The 22,523-nt window shown below is 45.9% G+C and overlaps 1 protein-coding gene across 1 annotated transcript; it reads right to left on the bottom strand.

Moving 5' to 3' along the window:
* Positions 1-1,817: 1,817 nt before the first annotated feature.
* On the bottom strand, positions 1,818-10,851 carry LOC135173309 (thioredoxin). Its single transcript, XM_064140118.1, has 5 exons — positions 10,632-10,851; positions 5,098-5,202; positions 4,401-4,460; positions 3,558-3,623; positions 1,818-2,046 (listed from the first exon to the last, which is right to left on the bottom strand). The coding sequence occupies exons 1-5, from the start codon at positions 10,653-10,655 to the stop codon at positions 1,984-1,986; spliced, it is 318 nt and encodes a 105-aa protein (XP_063996188.1). The 5' UTR covers positions 10,656-10,851; the 3' UTR covers positions 1,818-1,983.
* Between the last annotated feature and the right edge of the window lie 11,672 nt (positions 10,852-22,523).

Genomic DNA, 22,523 nt, shown 5'->3' with positions numbered 1-22,523 from the left:
CCAGTTCTCAGAGCAGGAAGACCCCAAAGCACAGGCAGATGAAGGCTTAATGCACTTACAAGAATTGCTCTGCACCCCATTTCAGCATGAGATTTGCTCCAGCCTTGCTGCTCTTTCCCAGTTCTATCTCTAATTTCCAGTCACTTGTCTCCCAGATCTTTCAAGGCTGCTATAGAGTGGCATCTTACCAAAGGAGTAAACAAAACTCTAAATCAAACTCAACACCAAAGTAGCATTCCCATTACCCACACCTTTCCTTTGCCTTAGGCAACAGCCTGGCCTCTCCTCAGCAGGAACACTCTTTTGCAGAGCATCTTAACTTTCTTGAGGCTAAAGCTCGATGTATAGGAGCTTCTACATAACACCAGCCAGGCTTTTAAATCAGGGATTCCCTGCTCCCAGCTTCTGCCCAGAGGTAATGAGCAGGACACCCCACTCATTTAAAATGAGTGCTGGATGGCATACAGTGATAGGAGCAGTGCACTCCTGATCCAGCTTCATGATATTATCTCTGCATGTCTGTTCATGACAGCACTTCAGGTTTCCCATTTGCCTGTGTCCTTCAAGCACAGCTGCAGTCCTCTCTAACAGCCAAAGCTGCACTTAGCCTATCCTTCTCATTGTGTAATCACAACTCAGAGCTTGCACCCAAAAAGAATCCTTGATGTCTCATCCTCAGGTAATGGGCATGCTCAATTCCTGAACTAGGAAAGCCTTGTTTCAAGTAGGGAACAGCGAGTTACTGAAGGGCCCCACTCCCCAGCAAATACATGCATGCTTGTGAGATGAGTGTAAGGCTGAGTCACACATGAGCTCCTTACCACAAAGAGGCTCACTCTTTCCATGTTGTCTGCATACACAGCAGGAAGTCCTACTTTTTCATCACTGATACTCAGCTAGCAGCACAGCCTGCCCAGCCCTAACCACACGATTAGGCATAGCTGCTAGCTACAGCCCTGCTCCCTTACTTACCAAGTTTTTATCCAGGGCAACACCCATGCTGCCGGCAAGAATGCCATTTTGAGTTGGTGGAAAAACACAGCAGCTCTCCTTGGTAATTCTGGGAAGAACAGCTGAATGGTACACACAGGCTGGCTGGTCAGCATTAATAGTGCCCACCTGATGCAGGTTTGGAGGGCTGAAGTCCGGTTTACTGTCCAACAGAAAGCAGCATCCAGTATGTTCTAAGACTGCAGTCATGCAGTCAAATGAGGATCACAAGAATACATAAATCTAAATTCTTAGGCTTAAAACACTACGAATTTTACCTCTTCACACATTCATTCCAGACTACTGCCAAGAAATAAAGCTGTCCAACTTGAGACTAACTATGCCTGGCTACTAACAGAACCAGAAGGTACCCTAATGGCAAGGCAAAAAGACAGCAGCTCCAGGTCCCACCTTCTATAGCAGCACTGTTGTTATATTCTGATGTTTAGAGTGAAGATGTGGCTGTATTTTGAAGTCTATAATGACTGACAGAGTTTAAAAGACTCTTTAGCTAGAACAGGTAACTAATCCACACAGGGATCATCCTCTTTTCTGCAGCTCCTAAGCTCCTGTGTCTGCAAGCCAGAGTGCCATTCTTCGGACTAAAGCCTGGTGACTACCACTGAGAACACAGCAGTGGACTTCATAAAGCAACTGTCATCATCATGCCACACAACAATTTTCCACTCCCAGCAATAACCCAGTAATTGATCAGGCTGCCTTTGACAAGAGCCTTTGTCTGCAGGCAGTTCTTCTTTAGCACAGCACATGACAAAATCTGGGACACGACAGGATCCTTCACGCTTTCATTCAAACACAAGGCAATATCCAAGTGAAGAATTTATACTTTATTGTACTCATTTACATAGATCCAGAAGATAGTTTCCATCACTTCACCTAGCTAGCTTGTTTAGAAGATTTTTTTAAAGTAGAAAAGTTGCAGGCTATAATTTAGCCGAAGCAGTCATGCTTCAATGTCTCCATGGTTGGAGATTAGACTAGGCTCTTAATGGTCTCTTCCAGCTTCTCTTTATTGGCCCCAGAGAACTCCTGCACCTGTAAAGAGAGATTGACCTTTTCAGAATGGCTGCATTCAATGCTTCATAACACCAGCTGCACAGTATCTGGACATATCCCTATTCAATCATGCTGCAACTGAATTTTTTTTCACCCCAAAGAAAGAGTATTTTGTTGATGTTCATCTATTCATCTCCCACTTGACTTACAAAAAAAAGGGGACAAGAATCTATACAGAGTAATTTCCAGACTGCTGTTGCTGGAGCATTCTACAGATAAAACAGAAGACAACTGATCCTGAACCAATGCTGTGTTAAGACTCAGAAACAGCCTTCAAGAGACTCTGAAGGTCACCACACAGGTAGTTCCAAGTTACCCCAGGTTGCTCAGGACCCTTACCCCATCAGATTCTGGGAGGATTGCTCCAAAAGACCTGTCCCTGAGCCTGGCTTCTCCTCCAAGAATTTCTCTTTGCTGTAACTTATACAGCACAAGGATAAAGACTACATTCATTACTCAGACAGTGGCTCTGTCTTCCAGTACCTACAGGAGCATAAGGTACAGGCCATGAAATTGCTTGATACTTCATGTGTCTAGAGAACTGCCCTGCTCACCTAACTAAAAGCCTTACAACAGGGCTAACCACATCATCTTGCCAGACTGTTACATTATAATCACGATTCTTCCAATTACATTGTAAAAATGTGGAAGCGGATTCTGAGAAAACCATCAGAAGTTCATTCTTAGCCATGCATTGGTCCCACTGTGAATTGAACCAAAGGCCACTCAAAAATCTGACACTCACTTTCTATGGCTGAAGGCAGTGGAATTGCACCTTGAAATTTCTATCCAGTTACTCTTTTAATTTCACAAAAGCCTACCTTCACCCTGCTTGTCAGACTGAAAGCCTGAGATATAGCCTAACACATAGTTCACCACAGGTAGACATCCACTCAACAGTACTGCAGAAGCAGCCCACAATGCTGTCATAGCATGCTTTACATCCCATCTTATTCATCTCTTGGCAGAGCAGGCACAAGAGATCTCTTCAGTCCTCTACAGAGACAGGACCGCCACAGGTTAAACAGTCTTTGAGTAAAGCCCAGCAGTTGTTTGAGCTATGTGTACTTTTAACCAACTTCAAGACATGTTTGGGTGGGATTGCACTGGCACATGCAGTCATGCCTTCTGAACATGAGCTGCATCCAGAGAACTAAGCAAGATGATACAAAACCAGGGTGCTACGCAGATAGGCCAGCAGTCTTAACACAAACATGTAACTCCACTAATGCCTCACAAAGCTCTGCCTGTAAGATTGATCTGTAACACTATCTCAGTTCACTATCTGTCAGGTTTGCATCATCGGTAAACTGCTGGTCCATGTCACGTTTGCTGCAGCACTAAGATGAATTTGCTTGCTCTCCAGAGAGTCTTAATGCCAGTGGTGCCCCAGATGTAAGACAAGAGAAAGCAGGCTATGTATTTTAATTTTCCCAAAGTCAGTTCAAGTGTTTAGCTTGCCTGCTCTAGTTTCCAAGAGCAGAACCTACCTTCTTGCCGCTCTTGTAGAACTGGAACGTTGGCATGCACTTCACATCACAGTGTGTAGCCACATCCTGAACGAGAGAGAAAACAATCTTCAGCTTGCACATATGAAGAATGTTGAAGTTAGAACCCACTTGCTGCCTTCTGTTTAGGTGATTACTGCTCTAAACCAAAAGCGCTTCTGGTAGCCCACTGCTAGTGACAACAGTCCAGTGTTAAAATTTTCCTGAAGTAATCCTGAAAGACCCTTCCTTCAGCATTTAGTTCATACAATAGCAAAGACATATTTACTGTGATTCTGCTCCACAGTGAAGAAAACAGATGTCAACATCAAAGCAGAGATGACTATTTGTAAGGTTCAAGAGCCCTGCAGCAAGTTTTCTGCTTCAACCTGACTTTGTGCCAGCACATATTCAACATTGCTGGAACTGCTATAGAGCAGATATTTTACTCCCCTTAATTCAAAACATGAAGGAGGAAATAGTGCCAAGTGCAGTGGAGAGACCAGATAGCACCACACAGTTGTGAGCCATTAGTTTTAGGGAAGACTGCATCAAAACAGCTTAAAGCCTCAGACTAACACTCCCTCACAAAACACAAGGTCACTGTTCCCAAGTTCTCCAACACATGGCATCATTTCTTTAAGTGCAGGATGTTCTGTTCATGTCCTCTAAAAAAAAAAATAATTCTTCCCAGTGTAAGAGCTAAATTCCTATCTCTGCTTCAAAGTTGAAGCAATCTCTTGTTTTGTTTCAGTATCTGCAAGGACATTTTAAAAGGAGTTTCTCCACTGCCACTTGGGTGGAGCTCATTAGCTACCCTGCTCTCAGAATCACCCTGGATCATACCTGGGCATCGTCCACGTCAATTTCAATGAACACCACATCACCATACTTCTCACACAAACTCTAGAATGGAATAAGAGAGAAATAAGACATGTTTTTTCAAGAAAGTTTGCTTTTAAGACACATTCACATAAATCAGAAGACTGGTGCCACATACCCCCACAATGTAACTTACCTTGTCACTGTAAAGCTGTTATTTTACTGACCAGGACAAAAATTTTCCTGCTCCAATATCTTGAACTTGTTCAAACATATTCCCCTCAGGGAAGACTCAAATATATCAAGCAATAAGTGAAACACCATGGCTTACTGCCATCTTCTATTTTCCCAGCAGGTAACCCTGGCACCTAAACACAGCTCGAGCAGTTACACTAACTGTGTGCAGGAGGATAAAGATTATTTCAAGTCTACTATATCCCACCTCTTCAGGAAATGCAACTGCTAGGTCCCTGCAGAGCCCAGGTCCATGTAAGCACTGACAGCAGAAGTTAAACCACATCTGAGCTCCCAGCTATAGCAAAAGTCAATATATTTAACTCAATAGCCTCAAAGTATAAGCTCCTGCAAGTTTACCCTTTTCCAGAACATGCTGGCCAACACATGTGGCTACAATAAATCTCTTCTATATTATTATCAAACAGCACCAAAAATATTTGTGTATTTTGATACAGTTGACAATGAAAACAGAAAGGTTACTTACATGGAAGAAGGGCTTGATCATTTTGCATGGTCCACACCATGTGGCAGAGAAATCAACTACTATAAGCTTCTCACCAGCAGCTTTCAGTTCTGCCTCAAATTCAGACTATTTAAAAAAAAAAAAAAGAAAGATTTGGACACAATGATTTTGCTCATCATTTCTTTAACAATTTAGACTAATCCTAAAGGTAGCTTGCCCTCAGCCTTAGCATCAACCATTGTGGTAGGTCTGTAAACTTAATCCTCATTTAAACGTGGTACTCATACCACACCATGTAAGTGCTTCAGTATTAATTGCTTTCATCAGTGTTATCATCAGCCAGTGTTACAACTCTTCAATTAAAAAAAATAAATCCCACAAATACCAGTTATCCCAACTCACTGAATTGTGGAATCATAAGCTAGAATCTCTTCTAGCCTGTGATCCTCAATTATGGCAGCTCTGTTTAGTGCCATCTGCTGAACGTTATCCTTATGCTTTATAATAATCCATTTTCTCATTTCTCCCTTGGCAGGAAAGTCTCCATTTTCTTTTGGGACAGACTTTCCTCAGAAGAATTTGAAAATGACACAAACCTACAGTTTTATGCCTTTTCCAATCAACTGCCAACATCAAAATGCTGTTGTGACATTTACTCTATAGCATGTTTTTGAAAGCAGACTCACAGGAGAGTTACTTATTTTGCCAAATGAACCCATATGCAACATCAGTAGCCAGTGCAATCATACACTACAGGCAACATGAGTGACACCCAATACTATTTAGAGCTTCAAGTCTGTTTGCTGCACTTAGTCACACCAATCATTCTTGGTCAGCTTGCAATTTAGAGCTCCTTACATGCTGTTAACCACGCTTTCTGGTCAAAAAGTGAGTGTTCTTGCAGATCTGAAAGGCATCAAATGCAATAAAGGTTCACATGCCAGAAAGAAGTAAAGAAGTATCTCAGGCAGAAGCAAAAAACACTAATTAGCTACTTCCTGACAGTGTCTTTTACACAGCAAGTAGAAGCCACTTAAACAATCCTCAGCTTTTTTCTCATGGCAATGCAAGCTTCAGGAGACTCATTAATGTAACCTTCAATTCAGTTTATGCATACTGGCACACATACATAGTAGTCTGTTCAGAGCAGGAGTTCACCAATAAAGGGTAGTCTCTGCAGTCAGCAGATTGTGTGATTCTCTGCCTGGAGTCTAAACTATTCCCCTGACTAAAGAATTCCATGCAGATAGAGTGCAGCTAGCCAAACTTGTCACGAGTATATGTTAACAAGCAAGCTGAGGGTCCTGCACTGGCATTCTCATGTATAAATCTACACAAAAGTCTTCGTAACTTCCTGTAGCTTCAAATACACCAGACATTAGAGCTCCCTGTTAATAAGGCATTTTCCTTCCCCCATCTTCAGAAGCACAGCCACCCCGTATTGAGTTCTTCCATCTCGGATATTCAAGTCTACTCTGCTGCAAGATTGGTAGCTAACACTCCACCTACTTGCAGTCTGAGAGAGATGAGAACAGTAACTTTTCCTCACTCTCCACACTCCTCCCCACTCTTGTACTGACATAGCATGCATACTTGTGGTCTAATCCCCAGAATACCATCCCATTCCCACCAACAAGTTCCAGTGTTCCTGTACACAGCAATCCTTGCCAGTTGCTCATTGCAACTAATACCACAAGTTCCTCAGTCAGACCTCACTCCTCCTCACCATCAAATCCAACAGCTTGGTTTCTGCTGCACTGTAACATCACCTGCTCTTACCAACTCCACTCCATGAATGTCAGTTAGACCATCCTCCTCTTAGCCTTACATCTTCACCCAGGAGCATAATTACTGTGTTTTGCAACAGCAAGTCCAGCCCTTGAATGTGTCTGTCATATGGCCACACACCTCAGGCTTGCTGCTGCACAAGACAAGGGGAAAGTGGGAGGGCATGATATTGGTGGTTGGTCACACACCATACATCATTAGAAACCTGACCTTCACTTGCTATCTTGCAAGTCTCATCTCTAGTATCAGCTAAAATTGCTGTAGAATGAAGAGAGATGCAAGGTCCAAAGGTGCTTACTCTTGCAAGTGAAAAGATACTGAAGAAGGGAGAAGTCCTCAGTTTTCTCAAAGCTTAATCTCCCTGGAGAAAAGAACAGAATAGTGGGGGGCAAACCAAACTACTTCACCTGTTCCAGTGACTTCCACAGCTGTTTCCTTATCAAACCCAAGCAATCTCTGTTAAAAGAATAACCTACCACCACAAGATATTTGGTTACACTGTTACAGGACCTTATAGCTTTGTTAGCCAGCACTTCCTTCATGTAGCACCTTACTGGGAGAAATCTGACTAGTTGGTTGATTTGGGACTTTTTTGTTATGTTTGTTTGCAGGTTTGATTTTTAAACTTCACTACCAGCTCTCTGGGCACAAGCACAACTGTTTTGCTCCAGCTGAAAAGCATACACTGCATTCAACAAGTATACTGGTAGGCAGAATGCTTCCGTTTCCAAGGACTGAGTAAGAGACAAGGCTCTAGTGATGAAAGCCTCCAGTGCAACAGGGATTTCCAGAGACAGGTAAATACTTCAGCAAAATAGAGGCTACTGACTACAGACAGTGGTGAAAAGTCCTCTGCAATATGTTAAGATGCCTTTAATCAAATCTGACACATGGTGTGGACCTTAGCTAGAAACATACCAAGTCACACTTGAACTTGGATTAACCCAGTCACCAGCTGAACGCCAACTACATTCATTTAGTAGTTTGGGGTTTTTATTAATACAGAAGCTAGCAACAACCAACTGAAGGTTCAGCTGCCTGAGCTCCTTAGCAGATACCACTTCTTAAAGTGGCACCTCCTTCTGAAGCTGCAAACTTTTAATATTTAGTTCAACTCGAAGAACAAAATCAGCTACTGTGAGGAGGAAAGGCAACATTAGCTGTTAAACAGTTTATACCTCATTAGTCTCTGCAATAAGAAGATAGTGCGTCCCATGGTCAAACGCTGTTACAATGAGTCACCTACTCAAAGACCACACGCTTAAACCAACCCAGTACTGCTCCTTCTGTCCATTAGTGGGGACTTGAGAGAGACCAATAAAGCACCCTGGAAGAAGCCATTCCCTAGGAGCTAGTCAAGTGGCTTAAGAGATGTGTTAAGGACAGAGGCCACATCAAGCTAGGTCTCATGTTCACAAGCTTTACAGATGTCACTCTCAGAAGCTTTCAGTAGCAGAGGAAGAAAGGGTTTTACTCTTTGTATCAAAGAAAACAAAACTGCTCTACTGAAAAACAGATTTAACGCACAAATCCCAGCTGCACTGTACTTTGAACACTTCAAGTGTTGCTGATGCTTAAATCTTGTCAACATGGCTACTGAGTCCATGCTCTCCATGGATGAGCAGTAAATGTATTAACTACAGCAGACTATTAGTGCTCATAGGTGGGAAGTTAGTGGAAGCATAGTCCACTTTTAAGGTAGAGCAGGCTTCTCCTCCAAAGTAAAGTTCATTGACTCTTCATCTTTAAGATGTTCCAGCCTAGATTTACAAAAAAAAAAAAAACAAAAAAAACCCTTACTCAAGAAAATCACTCTTTCTGGCCCTCCATGAACAAAGGGGAGGAGATGCAAACCACAATAACAATTTTAGGTTGAACTCGGATAACCCAGACCTGAACGATAAGCTATTTTGTTCATCCTAACTTTAAGGAGCTTTCTGCATTCATGGGTATTTAAGCTGTGGTCATAAAAATCAGTATGCTTTTGTGTCAGTCATTAATGCCTTAGCACAAGGAGACGTCTGCCAGGCTTTTAATTTATAGTGAACTAACTACAGAAGAGCACAGCCTAGACAACAAACCCAGAGAAATATCATTCATTGGTCTCTTATAATCAGATCAAACTAACATTTTATCCAAATTCAAGCTCAAAATGAAAGACTAGTTGTGCTAGTTTGAGCCTAGCTAGAATGTTTTGGGGAGAAGAACTAGATTACAGGCTGTGAAAAGGAAACAAAGGTGATCTCTACTTGCTGAGATGTACAAGAACATAAATACAAATAAGAGAGGTCGCTCTCTGAGCTCTGTGGGCTGCATTTCTCTCTCTCTAACCTAACCTGCCGTCTAAGTGACTAATCTATCTGCTTCCTAACCCCCCTGGCCATCCCTCCAATCTTCCTTGGACATAAGACAATGTCTTGGATAAGGTAGAGGGGTGGGAGGAAGGTGGAAGGGTGGTTGAGAGCCCCTCCTGGGAACTCAGGTTTCTGCGAGGGCTCTGTTTCTGTATTACCTTTTACCTTGTATATTTCCGTATATAGCTGTATATATTGTAAATACCTGCTTTTATATTGTGCTAAGCTGTAAATATACAGCTTTATTCAATTTCCAGAGCCACTGAGTCTAGTCTGGGTGATTTTCCAAAGTGTGGGGGGGTGGGGAGCACCCAAACCATCACACTAGTCCAAGAGTACTTTCCCTGGAAACAAGGACTCACTAAGTTTGCACAGAGACTTGGGTTTGTAAGTTAAAGTGAACGAACACTTTATTGCTGCCTATCAACTATGGCAGCTGTTGTGCAGAAGACCACATATTACTTCACCACCAGCAGGGTATTTTCCACGTGTTTGTCTAGGCTTTTTTACTGTTCTGTATCACAAAGCCACAGACATGTTGGCATTCACAGAATGATCCAAACAATGAGGTACTACTGCATTAGTGTACTGAACAAGTGAGACAGCACCATAACTTCTTACGCCAGCACCTCCTGTTATTCAAGTACTGGAGTGGTTTCTAGTAATTCCTTACAAGTACAGAAAAATGGATTCATGTTTTCCACAAACTCCTACTCGGAAGGATACCAGAACGTTAGCCAATCTGTACCACGAAAGCCTACACACTGGCAGTCCACAAGACAAGACAAGCTGGGACTTTAGATTTAGCTGTTACTAGCTTGAGAAATAAAACATGACATTTCCTTAAGATCTGAAAGGGAGATGAGCAGCGACCTGTCACTATATGAAATTACATCATCTCCTCTCTCATTCTGACTACCTGAAGCCGTAGGGTGTACAGTTATCTGCTCCCTCCCTTCGGTCTACCCCAGTTCTCCCTTCAGCCTCCCCCTTTCCCGCTGCAGCGTTGTAGCAGGCTCCTTCTGCCCGGGCAGCCCCGGGACGAGACTGCATCTCCGGCGCACATGGGCTCATCCCGCCAGCCTCGGCGAGCCAAGGCCTCACCGGGGCCTACGGCGGTCCGACAGGGACACCTGTTCGCCTGAGTCTCCTGCGGTGACCCAGCGAGGATCGTCACAAAGGCGATGCTCACCGCGACGCCGTCCCTTCCACTCTCACGGCGGGAGGACGAAGCCCTACCACGCCCAAGACGAAGAAAGATACACGCTGCCCTCCGCGGGGTCTCCGGAGACGCAGGCCGCCCGCTCGGCCGCCAGCCCGTCCCCCCACCAGCCGCAGCGACCCCAACGGCGGAGGCGGCTAAAGATGGGTTAAAGCCGGCGCCAAAGGCCGCTACGTGCCTAACGGACTCACCAGGCTGCCCACGCTCTTCACCATGGTGATGGCTCAGGATCGGCGGCTGAACGGCAAGAAGGCGACCAAGGCTCTCGTCCCTGCTCGGCTGCAGGCGTGCAACCAATTATAGCTGCCTAAGCAATATCCCGCCGCCGCCGCCCCGGCGGCCCCCTTATATAGCCGCCGCCGCGCCGCGCATGCGCAGTGCCCTGCCGCCCCGCCCCTGCCGCCGCACCAGCCCTATGGCGCGACGCTGAGGCTCTTCCTCGGGCGTCACTGGTGTGACACTGGAGTGGCTATCGCCGCGTTGGAGGGTCTGGCGCGGCTGCGAGTTGCTGAAGGGACACCCACACACGCCGTGCGGTTGCCCGGCCGCCTGTGCGGGTAGCGAGGGGAGGGCGGACCTTGCACCCCCGCCGGGAGCAGCAGCAGCGGCGGCGCGCGCACACCCCCCACCCCCCCCCGCTCCCGGACTTGCCGGGAGAAAAGTGCTGTGTAACGGTGAGCAGGAAGTGTTGGGGAGGCAGCGTCCCTCCTCCTCCTCCTCCCTGCGCCGCGGAGTGAGCTCTGTGACGCGGTGCCCCGTTGGCATTACGTGTAGGGGGGGGGGGGGGGGGGGGGGGGGCAGGGCTGGTGCTGCCCGCGGTCCGCGCGGAGACGGCGTGGCTGGGACAGGGCCGGAAGGGCTGGATCGGAGGAATGAATGGAGGGAGCGCTGCTTCTCTTTACTACTTTATCCCTTTTTGTTCCTTCTTTTTCTCCCGCCGCCACCGAAAGCACAACACAGGGCGACAGAGCAGCTCTGTTTCTCTGTGGGCAGAAACTTTGTGCACGCCGACATGAACACTGAGATGGGCATGGACGGCGGCAGGCGCTGCGGATATCTGTAGTAGTTCGCCCCTTAGAGGGAGTCGGGTGGGAGTAGGAATAGTCCTCAATGAAACGATGCCTTTCAGCTTTCCCAGCCAGGGAGACTCAGTCATGGAAACTTAAATTTGAATTTTCTTGTTTATTTCTCTGTGCTATGGAGGACGAGTTCTCTGTTCCCCTGACTGCTGCGGTACTGCCCTTCCCAAAGTGCGAAACAAGGCTTCTGCTGCCCTACTGCCCTTCGGTTAGGCTGGTAGGATTTAGTGTTGGGACGGGCAGTTGACTGCAGCTCCCACCGCACGAGGCACTGGAAGCGTGATGTTAGGAATCTGGGAGATTTGATGCTGAGTGTGTCATGAATTCAGTCTTTTCTGCGGGCTTTAGCAGGCAGATTGTCAGTTTGTCAGGGGGTTTCCTCTGGGATGCAGCTGAGTGGAGGACAAGATTAGTGGAGGTCCTGGGTAAAGGATGCTGCCTTTTTTTTTTTTTAATAAATAAATAAACCCCAAACATCAACACCTCCTCAAAAAATGAAACACCACAAAACCCCAAACCAAACCCAAAAAAAAAATAAATATACAAACAGGCAACCAAACCAAACAAAAACCTCTCCACGTAAACACACAGTTCCCCAGCACTCCCCCCCAAAAAAAACCAAAAAAGCCCATAAAACAGAAGACAGTGTGGCTTGGAAACAGGTACTAAAGCTTCCCAGCATGATACGAAGTGATACATTGCTTCGATGTATGATGGGCACTGGAAAGCTGGTAACACCCCTCATAACCTCCGAGCTTGCCCCCTGAGAGCCCTTTGCAAATCTGTAGTGAGAACAAGCTGGTTTTTATTTTGGAAGCTTCAAAAGTGTGTGGCTTACTGCTTTGGTAGAACCACAACAACTGTTAGGCATTTTCTGACCCTGTGGCGCCACCCCCTCATGTTGTTCATACAACTTTTGTGTCCACCACAGTTGGTCACCTCCCAGCAAACCACTTTTCCAGACCTAGTTTTGCTTACTGTAAGCGCTTGGTATGCTGCTTTCTATGCCACTTCCCTTGCTTGTCCCATGCCATGAGCATGTCCTTTTTCCTTTGATGTCAACACCAGAAGAGCTGGGATGTCTGTGGGTAAGAAGCAGTGCTTTGAGAGCTTGGCAGCTCCTGTTGTCTTTTGCTTTTTCTTCCAGCTGGTATCCACTGCTGTTGTGTCTGTGTGCCCCTGTGGCAGGCAGAGGCAGCTGGTGCATGTGTCCTGTGCTGCTCTGGGGAGGTGCAGCTGCTGTGGCTAGCTCAGGAGAAGGAAAGCAGGAAAGCTTTGTCAGCCAAGGCACCTTGCTTTGAAACCCGCTGCTGAGCAGGATAAACTGACAGAAATGCAGACTACCTCAGAACCCAGCTCCTGAGCACCTCAGCTCAGCACCACAGCCTCTCACAGAAGCTGCTGCCAGCAAAGGAAGGACTACTCATCCCAATAAGAAATTCCTTAGAACTGCTATCTGTAGGCATGTATGGATGGATAAACCTTTTGTAAACTACGAGGAGAGGTGCCTTTGTGCTCTCTGCCCTCAGATCCTGTCTGCAGCCATTTGCTTCTTGATGTTCTTACAGTCAAGTACAAACTTAGACATACAGCAATTTGAAGTCCAAAATGTTGCTGTGAGGTTGTTGTTTGAATGCCTGAAATAACTGGGCAGTAACCTAATCTGTGTGATCCATGCTTGATTCTCAGAGTATTTTCATTACTATCATAATACATATAATACAAGTCACACAGAGGAACGTGGGTCCTCTGGCTGGGAAAAAACAAGCAACATACACACCCAGCAAACACACCCTGTAATATTATTATTGGGGTGGAGGTTTTTTGTTGTTTTTTTCTTTCAACTTTGAAGTGTCTCATTGTTTATTTCAGCTGTGCAGTAACTGTCCCCACACACACAATCACTTGACTGTGGGGGCCTTTGCTTAGCGTGTGCCCACACTGCCTCTCATCTTCGTCATAGCCATAAACAGAGCATACTTCTCTCCCCTTAGCCACTGGGGAGAGAACATGGCTGTCACAAGATATGCAAGTCAACCCTAGGGGAGTTGGAAATACAACTAATTTTGTGCTTCATCAGATTGCTATATGTCATGTCATACCCAGGAATCACTTGACAGGATGGTGAGCCAGTAGATGGCTCTTGGCAAATGCAGGGGGAACCAGGAAGCAATTCTAAAGACATGTCTTTGCCCTTCAGGATGTGGTTTTATTTACTCCTTAAAGTCAGAGAACATGGCTTGAGGAAGGACAGAGTAGAAATTCAGAGAAGGCTTCCAGAATTAGCCCTTAGTTTCTATTGAAAAAGCTCTGGAGACACTGATGAATGCTCACGCCACCCATGCACAGTAAAAATGAATTACTACACTCCTTTTGTGTGTGGAAAGACCGTGAAAGGGAAAGTTGGCAGGTCTAAATTTAGGTGCCCTGAAGTGAATTAGCACCACATAGATATAGGCCAGTAAAACTGGCTGTGTTTTTTGTGAGCTTACAACATGACTCTCACAAACATCCAGGCAGGATGACAATTTAGCCTTTTTTAATCATCTTCAAAGCTTCTATGACAGAATGCATCTGGTTTTGTAAACTTTGCTTGCACTAATTTCTGCTACTTGTTAGGTGACAGCAACATGCACCAGAAGTGGGGAAGGCCCATATATAGTGGTGACCCTTAGTGCACTCAAGGCCAGGCTTGCAGGAGGTTTGGGAAGCTGAACAAAGTGTGTTCTTAGTTCTTTCCAAGCTGCCAGGAGAGGTGGGAAGCAGGGTGGGAAAGGTGGGCAGCAATGATCTCTGACAGAACAGGTAATTAGTAAGGCTTAAATGTGGTGTCTGAATGAACAACCCAGAGCTGTGGTCTATGCTTGCAGTGTGATGCTCCCACAGCTCTGTGTGTGTCTCTGCCAGAGCCTTTTTAGTTGTGTTTCCCTGTTGGCAGACAAGGGCAAGAGAACATCCTGGGCTCTGGCGATGTGAATCTCCTTTCCAAGGCTTGCCTTTGTCTTTTCTGCTTTGTGAACCTGCGTATGTTGGTGGATAGAGGAAGTGCTATTGAGCAGTGAGACCTGAGGTAGGCTGAGGGTCTGCAGCTGGACAATCAACACTGCAAAGCATTCACCAATGTCCGTCCAGCTGTTGGAAGCTCTGGGCTCTAGTGCACAGTAGTCACCCATATTGTATTTCCCTGTAGGTAAGGCCTCACGTTGTGCCAGGGGAGATTTAGATTGAGTATTAGGAAAAAAATCTTTTCTGAAAGAGTGGTCAGGATTGGAGCAGGCTGCCTAGGGAGGTGGTGTTCAAAAAATGTGTAGACATGGCACCTGGGAACCTGGTTTAATGGCCATGATAATTGGACTCAATAATCTTAGAAGTATTTTCCATCAGAAACAATTCTATGATTTTATGTGACAGAGAGCAGGGAAACCTGAAACTGAGAAGAAAGGAAAGAAGAAAAACAAAGGAAAAGGGAGCAAATCCAGAAGACTGTATGAACTTCTCACAAGTCAGCCCTCTCAAGCTCTCGTGAACATATCTAAGACAAACTTTTGCCTCCACAAAACATTAAGTCACCCAACCACTCAAATGTGTGGTGCAATAAAAGGGACAGCTACAGGGAAATTATTAGTACAGCCATGTCATGGTGAGTCAGTCACGTCCAGCATTAAGCAATGATAGAAAGAACTGCAGAAATGAGGAAGCTGCTGGAGGCACCATCTCCAGACACAGCTGCATCAGCTTCTGTTGCAGGAAGGCCATACTATTTGCCAGTGCCTTACAATGGGAATTAGGAGCATTACACCTTACCCTGACACTGCCACAAAAGCACCAGCCTGTAACTGTACTTCCTCTTGCCTTCCAGCCTTCTCTCTTAGAAGATTTTGCTTTAAAACTGACCTATTAAAGGTGCAATAAATACTTAATAATTAGATAGGCATGGCTGATGTTGTGCCAATGTAAATCATGGAGCAAACATGCTTCTCAGTCCAAAGATGATGTGCTGCTGAAGTAGTTACTCAGAGTCTTTTGAACATTTGGCATAGCACACCTGGATAAAAAATGAGAAGAAGCTGAGTTGAAAGGAAAGAGAGAAAGAAAAAGAGAGAGAGAAAGAGAAAGAAAGAAAGAAAGAAAGAAAGAAAGAAAGAAAGAAAGAAAGAAAGAAAGAAAGAAAGAAAGAAAGAAAGAAAGAAAGAAAGAAAGAAAGAAAGAAAGAAAGAGAGAAAGAGAGAAAGAAAGAGAGAGAAAGAAAGAGAGAAAGAGAAAGAAAGAAAGAAAGAAAGAGAGAAAGAGAGAAAGAGAGAAAGAGAGAAAGAGAAAGAAAGAAAGAAAGAGAAAGAAAGAAAGAAAGAAAGAAAGAAAGAAAGAAAGAAAGAGAGAGAGAGAAAGAAAGAGAAAGAGAAAGAAAGAAAGAAAGAAAGAAAGAAAGAAAGAAAGAAAGAAAGAAAGAAAGAAAGAAAGAAAGAAAGAAAGAAAGAAAGAAGGAGAGAAGGAGAGAAGGAGAGAAAGAAAGAAAGAAAAGAAAAAAAGAAAAGAAAAGAAAAGAAAAGAAAAGAAAAGAAAAGAAAAGAAAAGAAAAGAAAAGAAAAGAAAAGAAAAGAAAAGAAAAGAAAAGAAAAGAAAAGAAAAGAAAAGAAAAGAGAGAACAAGTATCTTGACCACAGTTCACCTCCCCTTACCATGGGAGGATATTGATTAACCAAGCACTTCCTCTTGAGAGCCAAGAAAAAACAAGTGCTACTGCCCTCCCACTCATTACTGCTCCAGTTTCACTAAGTTCTTTGGAGAGCAGAATCTGAAAACACTCAAGAGCTGTCAAAACTGGTACTTCTGGGGCTTGTTCTGGAAGAAAAGAGTTTGTTTCTTTTTAGAGAGAGAATCATAGAGTCACTGGGGTTGGAAAGGACCTCTAAAGGTCATCTAGTCCAACCCTCCTGCAGTGAACAGGGACATCCTCAACTAGATCAGGTTGCTCAGAGCCTTGTTGAGTCTCACCTTCAATATCTCCAGGGATGGGGCCTCATCCACCTCTCTGGGCAACCTATTTCAGTGCTCAACCACCCTCACTGAAAAGAACTTTTTCCTGACATCCAGTCTAAGTCTCCTCTTCTGTAGTTCAAAACCATTGCCCCCTGTTCTGTCACTGCAGGTCTTCATAAACAGCCCCTCTGCAGCTTTCTTGCAGGCCCCCTTCAGGTACTGGAGGGTGGCAGTTAGGTCTCCCTGGAGCCATATTTTCTTCAGGCTGAACACTAACTCCCTCAGCCTGCCCTTGCAGCAGAGGTGCTCCAGGCCCCTGATATTTACGTGGCCCCGCTCTCGACCTACTCTATGAAGTCCATGTCCTTCCAGTATTGAGGGCTCCAGAGCTGGACACAGTACTCCAGGTGCAGTCTTACCAGAGCAAAGTGGCTCAGTCATCTCTTGTCAGCTTATGGCATGCTCTGGCATGTCCAGAAAGGAAAGTGCCATTGGCATGATGTTTGCAAATACGAGGTCACTCATTCACACTCTCTGGTATCAAGGCATTTCAGGGCTTAAACTCAGGGACTTAACAATTGTTATGTAATTGCCTTAAATACCTGAAACTTGAACTGAGAATTTCAGTCACCACCTCCATGCTCACAGCCTCAGGGAGATGGATGGGCTGGAGCAAGCAGACTTGCCTTTTTGCTAGGAGATTCAGCTTTTTCTTTCTGGAGTGCCTTATGTTTCTCCTAGAAGCCTCTGCATTTTCCTTAGGGCATGTTGCTGGTGTCTGCACTCCACATCCCACACTGTAGCACAAGAGCAAGACCTTTGTGGAGCAGGAGGGTAATCACCCAACAGTAACGCAAGGTGTTTGTGCTGGAGGTCACCAGTGGCCAAAGAAGAATTTAAGTCCAATGCCTGGCCAAGGCATGAAGCTGAAGTTTTGCACTTTGTGGTTGCTGTGCTTTTACTGGGTGTCTGCAGAGTTGGCTGCAGCAAGAAACACCTGGAGAGAAGACAATGAGATATTTTTACCTTCTTGGGGACATTTGTGTCATCACAGCTTTTTGTCTGGGTGAGAATATGTGCTGGTAGTGCTTGATCATAGGCAAATACCAGTGTCTCAGGACAAGTTCTTGGTGCAGACAGGGACACGTCTTCAAGAAAGCAAGTAAGGAGAAATTGGTGCATGTGCGATGCCTGTATGGAGGATGCAAGCAAACTGGCATGTGTTTTACTTCCAAGTGGGGTGGGTTGACCTTGGATGAATGCCAGGTGCCCACCAAAGCTGCTGTATCACTCCTCAGCTGCACAGGGGAGAGAGCAAATAGCACGAAAGGCTTGCGGGTTGAGATAAGGACAAGAACACTCAGTAAATTACTGTCATGGGCAAAGCAAACTCAGCTTGGGGAAATTAATAATTTACTGCCAGTCAGAAGCCAGAATAGGATAATGACAAATAGCAACAACCTTAAAACACCTTTTCTCATCCCTTCCTTTTTCCCAGGTTCAGATTCAGTCCTTATTTCTATACCTCCTTTTCACAAGCATCACAGGGGGACTGGAAATGGGAGTTGTGGTAAATTCATCACATGTTGTCTTCACTGCTCGTTTCTCCTCCGGCTCTTCCCCTGCTCCAGCATGGAGTTCCTCCCATGAGAGACAGTTCTCCGTTGACCTCTCCAGTGTGGGTTTTTCACATGGACTGCAGTTCTACACAATCTGCTCCAGTGTCCCTTCCATGGGGTGCAATTCTTCAGGAACAGACTGCTCCAGTGTGGCTCCCTCACAGAATCACAAGTCCTGCCAGCAAACCTGTTCCAGTGTGGGCTCTTCTTTTCATGGGTCCACAGGTCCTGCCAAGAACCAGCTCCGGCTCAGGCTTCCCATGGGGTCACTGCCCCTCAGGCTCCCACCTGCTATGGTGTTGAGTCCTCTTTGGGCTGCTGCTGGATCTGCTCCACTCTTAACCTCAGTAGGCTGCACAGAGACAACCTACCTCACTGTGGTTTTCACTTACCACTAAGGTCTGCAAGAGAATCTCTGCTCTGGCTCCTGGAACACCTTTTCCTGCTTTTTCATCACTAATCTTGGTGTGTGCAGAGTCTCTCTCTGTTTCACAGAGTCACAGAATTGTCAGGGTTGGAAGGACTCCCAAGGATCATCGACTTCCAATTCCCAGCACCATGGGCAGGGACACCCTCCACTAGATCAGATTGCCCAGAGCCACATCCAGCCTGGCCTTAAACACCTCCTGAGATGAGGCCTCAACTGCCTCCCTGGGCAACCTGTTCCAGTGTCTTAACCACCCTTCTTTATAACGTCTAATTTAAATCTACTCCACTCTGGCTTGGATCCATTCCCCATAGTCCTATCACTACCCAACATCCTAAAAAGTCCCTCCTCAGCTTGCTTGCAGGCCCCCTTCAGATACTGGAAGGCCACAATAAGGTCTCCTTGGAGTCTGCACTTCTCCAGACTGAACAGCCCAAACTTTCTCAGTCTGTCTCCATAGCAGAGGTGCTCCAGCCCTCTGATCATCCTCATGGCCCTTTTCTGGACACACTCCAGCACATCCATATCCTCATAATAGGGGCTCTAGACCTGGATGGAGTACTCCAGGTGGGGTCTCATGAGAGCAGTGTAGAGGGGGAGAATCACCTCCCTTGAACTGCTGGACACACTTCTCTTGATGCAGCCCAGGATACAGTTGGCTTTCTGGGCTGCAAGTGCACACTGGCAGCTCATATTGAGCTTCTCATCCACCAGCACCTGCAAGTCCTTTTGTCCAGGGCTGCTCTCAAGCCAGTCACTGCCCAGCCTATCTCAGTGCATGGGATTGCTCCAAGCCGGATGCAGGACCCTGGGTTGGAGCAGTCCCAGGCACCAATATAGGCTGGGCAGTGACTTCTATCACATATTTTCACTCCCCAGTCCAGGTGCCATTTTTTCCTGATAGGCTTGGCCTTGGCTAGCAGCAGGTCTATCCTGGAACTCTATCAGGCATGAGGGAAGCATCTGGCACCTTCTCACAGCAGACACTCCTGTAGCCCCCTCATTACCAACGCCTTGCCATGGAAACTCAATATACCAGGGAATCAGTCCAGTGCTTTTCATTCAGAATTTGTCTGAAATGAGTACTTGAAAATTACTGAGGTATGTTTTTCACCCAAGATGAGGCTGCTCTTTGCATTTGTCTAGGACTCTGTTTATCAGAGGGTTCCCAGGAAACCAGCAAAGCCCACCCAATGGCTTGCAGGTCCTACTCAGCATCCACCAATACAGTCTGCAGAGCCCTCTTGATTTTCTTCCATCTTAAATGCAAGGTCTGTGAAAAATACCCTTAGCTGGTCTGTTATCAGTGAAGCAACACTCACATCTGTGCAAAAGCAGCACCCTGGATCAGTGTCACACCCAGGCACTCTGCAAAGCAATGTAGGGAAGTTGCAAGCTCTAGTTACACTTAGCTGCCTTCTAAAAGCTTGGAAACAGAAAAAAAAAATCCATATGGACCAGTGGCATGCTCCTGAGGTCTCACTAAGTGTTTGCTCTGACTGCAGCCATTCAGCTGTCCTCACGTCAAGCCTGAGTCTGATCTCCTGGGTAAATGCTTGCTGGTCTAATGCCTTTTGGCAGCCTGCTGCAGCAGAGCACGCCCTGCTTGCTGCTTGTGGGAAGCAGTGTGTGAGAAGTGTCGGGGAAAAGGAGGTTCACTTTTTCATTCTGCTTTGCATTGCATTCAAAAGACAAATTGGTGCCACTGACAAACTGGGTACCTGATACCCCAAGCTCTTTTGCAGCACTTCTTTCTTGCTCTTCAAGCTCCCTGCCTTGCTTTATTCTTCATCACTGACTTCTCCTGAGATTTTTTCCTTCCCTTTCCTCACCATGCTCTGCTTCTCTTCATCTGGAAGTAAAATGTGTAGTTCTGAATCTGCTTTGCACAACCTGCAGATAAGAGACCCAGATGTTGAGCCTCCAAGTGTTTCTTCTACATAAGCCACAGAAACAACTGGAGACTTTGACTTTCAGCCGTGATGCATCTTCCAGGGCTGATGTAAAAATATGTAATGTGATTTGTACACTGAGGCCACAGACTTATCTAGGGCCTTAACAGGAGGATGTGAGGCTCAAAACCACACTGTCTTTCCGGTGCTGCATGTGCCTTGGACCGCTGCAGAGATAATTTGGCTTCAGAGTTGCTAAGATCAGAGGCTTGTTATGATGCTGTCTGAGGGAAATGGCAGCCCAACACAAACTTGAATGGATGCCGGGCATTGAGTCATCTTCACTAGCTTCTGAAGGGTGAGTGGAGCATTCCTGCAATGGGCTGACCTGGTCCTTGGGCAGATTTAACCAGTCACTGTAATGGCCTGGCAGCAGTTTGAAGGAAAAATGATGGAAAGAGAGGGGCAAGCTGGCTTTGGGCCTCTATCCGAGGGTGTGTCAGAGTCTCAGTGTCAGCTTATCCCTGGAGGGTCATCACATCCTTACTGCAAGGTGGACTTCAGTGCATTACAGTACCATGTCCACCCTGCTTTTTGCCTTTGCACCCATGTCTGTCCCTGGGCTGAGAGGGGCTGATAAGACTCTTAAAATGCAGATATATTACTGCCTCTGCAGTCCATAAAACATCAGTGCCTCATTTCCTAACGCCAAACCTGCTGCTCCATCTCTTGATGCTGACTCAGGTCAGGGAATGGTTGTGTGTAGATGTGGAGCTAAGTTTAAAAAAAAAAATATTAAAAAAAGACCTGTGATTTCCTAGGGCCTCATTAACAGAAGTGTAATCCTCACTGCAGGGAGATGTGCAAGGATCCAAAAGCAGACATGCAAATTGGATTTCTTTGCCTGAATAGGTGGTGCTGAAGAGCCTGTTTACAGAGCAGAGATTCTTCTGTTGACAGTTTTCAAAGCAGTGGTGTCTAGGGGTGTGAAAAGTATGCAGTGTCCAACTGTGACTAATTTTCCAGGACAGGAATGGGTAGAAAAATGATCACCACATCCTGGAAAAGCTTAAGTTCCTTGAAGACACCTGTAATCAAGTATTTGAAAACCAGGGCAGCCAAAATCACTAGCCAGATCAAAACAATTTGAACACCTGCTTTGTCCTGAGGTGCCTTACAGCAGGCAGGAAGAAGCAGCCCTAGCTGGTTGCCTCATGAGACATGCATCTGCTCACTTGTCTCTTCGATGCACTTGGAGGTGGCCATGATTCATGCAATGACAGGAAGGCTTGAGGAACCACACAACCAGAGCCTCAGGATGGAGGAGCCTCCTCTCTGCTCTCACTTATCCTGACCATCTCAAGCCACTGCTAAATCCAGCCAGAAGAGATGCTGTAAGTGGTGTCACACCAGACTGGTAGCAGGTGCCATCTATTTTATGAGGCTTTCACAGCTGCCTGGCCAGTGTGTGTGTGTAGGCTTGTGGGTCCAACCTTTATGACCAAAGTGGCAACTGACAGTACCCAAGTGTATGACTGACAGACAGTACCTAAGAGTAGCCACAGTCACGCAGATGCCAGCAGTGGGTTTCAGGCATCTGTCAGCACCAGGATTCTTGTCTGTTAGTGCAGGGATATTGGAAAGGCAGCCTCCTCTTGGGCATCCTGCACAATGTGAGAAGATGAGGAAGCTTTGGCTTTCCCCACCAGATGTGGAGTACAGCCAAATCTGGGGGGACCCTCAATACCTCTGGTAATGCCCAGTGGAGAAGGGAACACTGTGTCATTGTCTGTCTTCTTTATAACCATGCTGAACCTCAGCCTCTAACCAGTGGAGCATTTAAAGTTACTTGGGAGTGCCACCTGTGGACCCTGTGCCTCCCAGTCAAGGTATGATAGTGCTGCACCTAGTGCAGGGCCTTGCTTTCATTTTCTGCCCTGCTAGGAAGGTGAACACTGCTGCAGCCAATGCTGTCAAATCAAGACCTCTGGAGGACAAAGGCTGTGATAGCAATGAGAGATGCAGGGAGCTGTAGCTGCTCTTTTTCCTTCCCATGCAGCATGTTTAACTCCCTCTCACACATGTTCTA

The sequence above is a fragment of the Pogoniulus pusillus genome, chromosome Z, assembly GCF_015220805.1.
Source record: "Pogoniulus pusillus isolate bPogPus1 chromosome Z, bPogPus1.pri, whole genome shotgun sequence".
NCBI lineage: Eukaryota > Metazoa > Chordata > Aves > Piciformes > Lybiidae > Pogoniulus > Pogoniulus pusillus.
The sequence above is the reverse complement of the archived record's forward strand: the minus strand, read 5'-3'. Positions and strand labels throughout refer to the sequence as shown.